This window comes from Aplysia californica, unplaced genomic scaffold (assembly GCF_000002075.1).
Source record: "Aplysia californica isolate F4 #8 unplaced genomic scaffold, AplCal3.0 scaffold01719, whole genome shotgun sequence".
NCBI lineage: Eukaryota > Metazoa > Mollusca > Gastropoda > Aplysiida > Aplysiidae > Aplysia > Aplysia californica.
In genome coordinates, this window is record NW_004798989.1 from 19,687 (window position 1) to 24,172 (window position 4,486).

At 42.8% G+C, this 4,486-nt stretch overlaps 1 protein-coding gene across 1 annotated transcript in view; it reads left to right on the forward strand.

Moving 5' to 3' along the window:
- LOC101857542 (WD repeat-containing protein 60) overlaps positions 1 to 4,486 on the forward strand; it is a gene marked incomplete at both ends in the record, with an annotated part of 17,378 nt that overhangs the window by 1,795 nt on the left and 11,097 nt on the right. Inside the window, 2 exon segments of the mRNA XM_013090953.1 lie at positions 1,643 to 1,690; positions 4,354 to 4,427. Of these exon segments, the coding sequence (XP_012946407.1) occupies positions 1,643 to 1,690; positions 4,354 to 4,427 (122 nt within the window).

A 4,486-nucleotide genomic window follows, 5' to 3' on the forward strand; every position in this document is an offset into this window, starting at 1 on the left:
ACAAGTTAGAAATATAGAACTATCTCTGGGAAACATGGGGACTGAGACAAGTTAGAAATATAGAACTATCTCTGGGAAACATGGGGACTGAGACAAGTTAGAAATATAGAACTATCTCTGGGAAACATGGGGACTGAGAGGACAAGTTAGAAATATAGAACTATCTCTGGGAAACTTGGGGACTGAGACAAGTTAGAAATATAGAACTATCTCTGGGAAACTTGGGGACTGAGAGGACAAGTTAGAAATATAGAACTATCTCTGGGAAACACGAGGACATGTCTTTTTGATTTAAATTCACTCTACATTAGACAGGTTTTGTGGTTGGTTGGTGGGTGCTCTGGTGTGGTTTGTAACTTCTTTCCTATCTAGCATCTGTCCTTCTTGTCTCTCATCCTTTTTTCATTTGTGTGTTACTCTCTAGATTCACCTCTAATCTTCAGCATTTATATGACCTAATTGTGTTGCAAGTGCTGTAAAACTGTTCCTTACGCTATATAAGACAGGTTCGTCCGGGTTTAGAAATGTTGATGTGGTATTATTTACGGTAAAGCTTGTTGTTGGGTAGGATGGCTGTCTTGTTGTGTGTCATCTTTTTTCTTCCATCCTTGTATTCATCGTCCGCGTCCTTGTGTTCATCGTCCCCGTCCTTGTGTTCATCGTCCGCGTCCTTGTGTTCATCGTCCCCGTCCTTGTGTTCATCGTCCGCGTCCTTGTTTTCATCGTCTGCCTCTGTCCCCCGGTAGTGGGCTATATATAGATCACCAAGAAGGGATCTCGGCCTTGCTCTGTGTGGGCAGTCGTCTGTCGCACCAGCCAGTCGTGATGTGTTTTGTGGGGGTTTTGATGTCAGATGTGGGGAAATGTGTGGGATAGATTGTTGGTTAGTCTACTGGAAATGGATGTCAGATTTTGGCTTTCTCACTGGAGGGATTTCTAGTTGAATAGTTCTGGTTTTTGTTTTTGTTCTTGATTTCTGTCATGACCTGAAGTGGGTAGTTGGCTAGTGCTCTGGTGTGGTTTGCTCCGTCTTTCCTGTCAAACATCCATTGTTCTTATCTCTCCCCCTTTTTTATGTTGGTTACTCTCTTGTATCACCTCTAATCTTCAGCACTTCTATAGCCTGACTGTGTTGCAAGTGCCGTAAAACTCTGACTAAATCTAAACTAAGACTGTGTTAACCTCGGCGTGTCGTGTCGTGTCGTGTCGTTTGTCCCTCGGTGGTCCACTCACAGCACTAGTCTGTACTCACAACCCACGTCTTTCTCTACACGCATGCAAGTCTTACTGACAGGAGTATTTTTGTTGTTACATATATTTTTTCTGTATTTCTGTATACGTGTATATGTAAAGCATGCAGGTCTGTACTCACAATACGAGTGTTGACTCACATAGAATTGCATGTTATTAATATATTGTTGTTTTTTAAATATTTGTAATTTATTTATATTTTACATCATTTTGAAACAAGTTATTTTGGTTGTTACATATATTTTCTATGTTTTTCTGTGTACACGTATATGTCATGCATGCAAGTGTCTTAACAGCAGCCTTTGGCACTGGACCAGCATGGGCCTGTTGGTCATTCCTGTTTTTCTCCCTCTCTCATTCCTCCTCTCTTCTGTCCATCTCACACCTCCAGGAGTCGAGAGATCTGGCCGTGCCCCGCGCCTCCTCCCCCATAGACAAAGTCTGTATTTGTTTCTACGTGTGCTCTAGTTGACAAACACGTGTACCGTGTAGATGTACATGTAGCCGTGTGTGTAGTGTGTAGTTGTGTGTACCTAGCTCTGTACATGTAGCCATGTGTACGTAGCTCTGTTTGTGTAGCCCTAGAAACTTTCAGTAGCTCTAGCCTAGATCGTGTTCTCGTCCACACTGTTGTGAGTAACTTTCTCATGTAGACTTTTGTTGAGCTGTAGGTCGATGTATTGATGCTGTGACTACTGGGAGGATCACGACTTCTTCTGGTGGTGGGAGGGGGAAGGGGGGAACAGCTGGTCCATGATGCTGTATACCTTATACAGCTGCGAGTGCCGTAAAACCTCCACTAAAACAAACATGATGTTGTATACCTTATACAGCTGCAAGCGCCGTAAAACCTCCACTAAAACAAACATGATGTTGTATACTTTATACAGCTGCAAGCGCCGTAAAACCTCCACTAAAACAAACATGATGCTGTATCCCTCCCTGCCCGTCTTGGCCCCGCCTCCTACGTGATCTAAACTGTGTTGAGAGGGGTTTAAAAACACTAACATTAGAGAGAAAAAAATGAAGAATGCAAGGCTATTATTTAGCTTAGCAGCACTTGAGCTGTAAGTTTATGTTTACAATGCTTTTGGCTTTTGCTCTGAGTGAAATAAATATTGGTGACCTTAGAGTTCCGATGTGACATGGTCACGCCCCACTGAGAGAGAGCACAAACTAGTCTCTCCTAGAGTTCCGATGTGACATGGTCACGCCCCACTGAGAGAGAGCACAAACTACAGTCTCTCCTAGAGTTCCGATGTGACGTGATCACGCCCCACTGAGAGAGAGCACAAACTACAGTCTCTCCTAGAGTGCACTAATCCCTGTAGGCTGCTTCTCTGAAATGTTCAAGACTTTTCTTTTGTTTCACTCCCAGAAAATATTGATTTGAACTTAACAATTTCTAGACTTGATAGAAGTTTTGCATCAAATTTTCTATACTATACAAGTTGGAAAACAAATTCTTGTTCTCTCAATAACTGCTAACTATATGTTCCTAACCTTTTGTTTAGGAGTTAACCCTTCACATTTAGGAGTTAACCCTTCACATTTATGAGTTAACCCTTCACATTTATGAGTTAACCCTTCATAAACTCTTTTCTAGAGAACTGAGACAGTTTTCATAACTTTTGGAGGACACAGCAGATTTTGGTCATCGTGCTTCAAGACTCGCTATTTAGGGGCACTTTTAAAACGGAGCAAAACTTTGTTATTCATTCACAGTTTACAGTTCTATTTTTGTTGTCGGAAATTTGAAAGAGACAGGCAGCAAACAGCACGCATACAATGAAATATGCAAATGAGTTTTTCTTTTTTGTGTAATAATTCTAGCAACGACAGATCGTCCGTTATGTCTAACGATGACCAATACATGCACGAAGGCACGAAGGAGAATGTTTCTCCAGCGAAATTAAAGACTTTGAAGATTTAAAGTTTGGGAGAACTTGTGGCTTCTGCTGGGGCTGATGGGACCAAGTCTGGCTGAGAGAAGTTGGCCACATTTTGAACATTTGAAATCTCCACGTCCACTTGTGAGTGTGGGCGTCGCTCTAGGGTATATGTTTGTGTATGATGATTTGAAATGTGTAGCACATATGTTTGTGTATGATGATTTGAAATGTGTAACACATATGTTTGTGCATGATGATTTGAAATGTGTAACACATCTGTTTGTGTATGATGATTTGAAATGTGTAGCACATATGTTTGTGTATGATGATTTGAAATGTGTAACACATCTGTTTGTGTATGATGGTGTGGCAAAATGTGTCGCTACATCCTCAAAGAGTTAAAGAACTGTGTCTTAGTTTGTTCAACAGATAGTGAAACAGTGGTACTATCGTTACTAGTAACGTGTCAGCTTCATTTACTGGTGGAAGAAATGTGCCAGTGTCCTAACGTTAATGATATTATTGTTCCTGGCCAAATGTAGTCTACTTTGTCAACTTGGTGAACGGCAGGGGATTTCACAAGCTTCCTCATAGTTTCTGTTGCTTTGAGCAAAGTCGGCGTTCTCAGACAGTTACACTATACACACTCACCTGTGCCTGAGCTGTGGTCTGTTATCTATAGACTGTGGTCTGTTATCTATAGACTGTGGTCTGTTATCTATAGACTGTGGTCTGGGAAATAGATAGATCTCTGTTATCTATACAGCTACGAATATTCAGAAATTGCTGTTCCTATAATGTCAAACTCAGTTTCTTGTATTGTGTGTGTGTGTGTGTGTGTGTGTGTGTGTGTGTGTGTGTGTGTGTGTGTGGTGTGTGTGTGTGAGAGATGAGGGGGTGTTCTTCAGCCTAACGGTTGTTTAATCAATCAGATTGGCCGACCGTCAGGTGGGATTTATGATCCCGGGAGCTCAGCGTACGGGTGGAGGTCAGGGGGACGGGTGGTGGTCGGGGGACGGGTGGAGGTCAGGGGGACGGGTGGAGGTCGGGGGACGGGTGGAGGTCGGGGGATGGGTTCAACTACATGCTCTGTGAGGACAGTAGAAGTGAAGAGCCGTGTGTTCATGTAATTATTGGTCATACTGGTGCTAAAACAACGACCATCAGATTGTGACTGTTTTGTTTTGTTGTTCCCCATGCGTGTGTGCAGGGTGAGCAGCCGTACATGAGTCGTCTGTCTCTGGTGTGTGTGTGGAACGTGTCGCAGCCTACGTACCCGTACAGGTGAGTCTGTCTGTCTGTCTGTCTGTCTGTCTGTCTGTCTGTCTGTCTGTCTGTCTGTC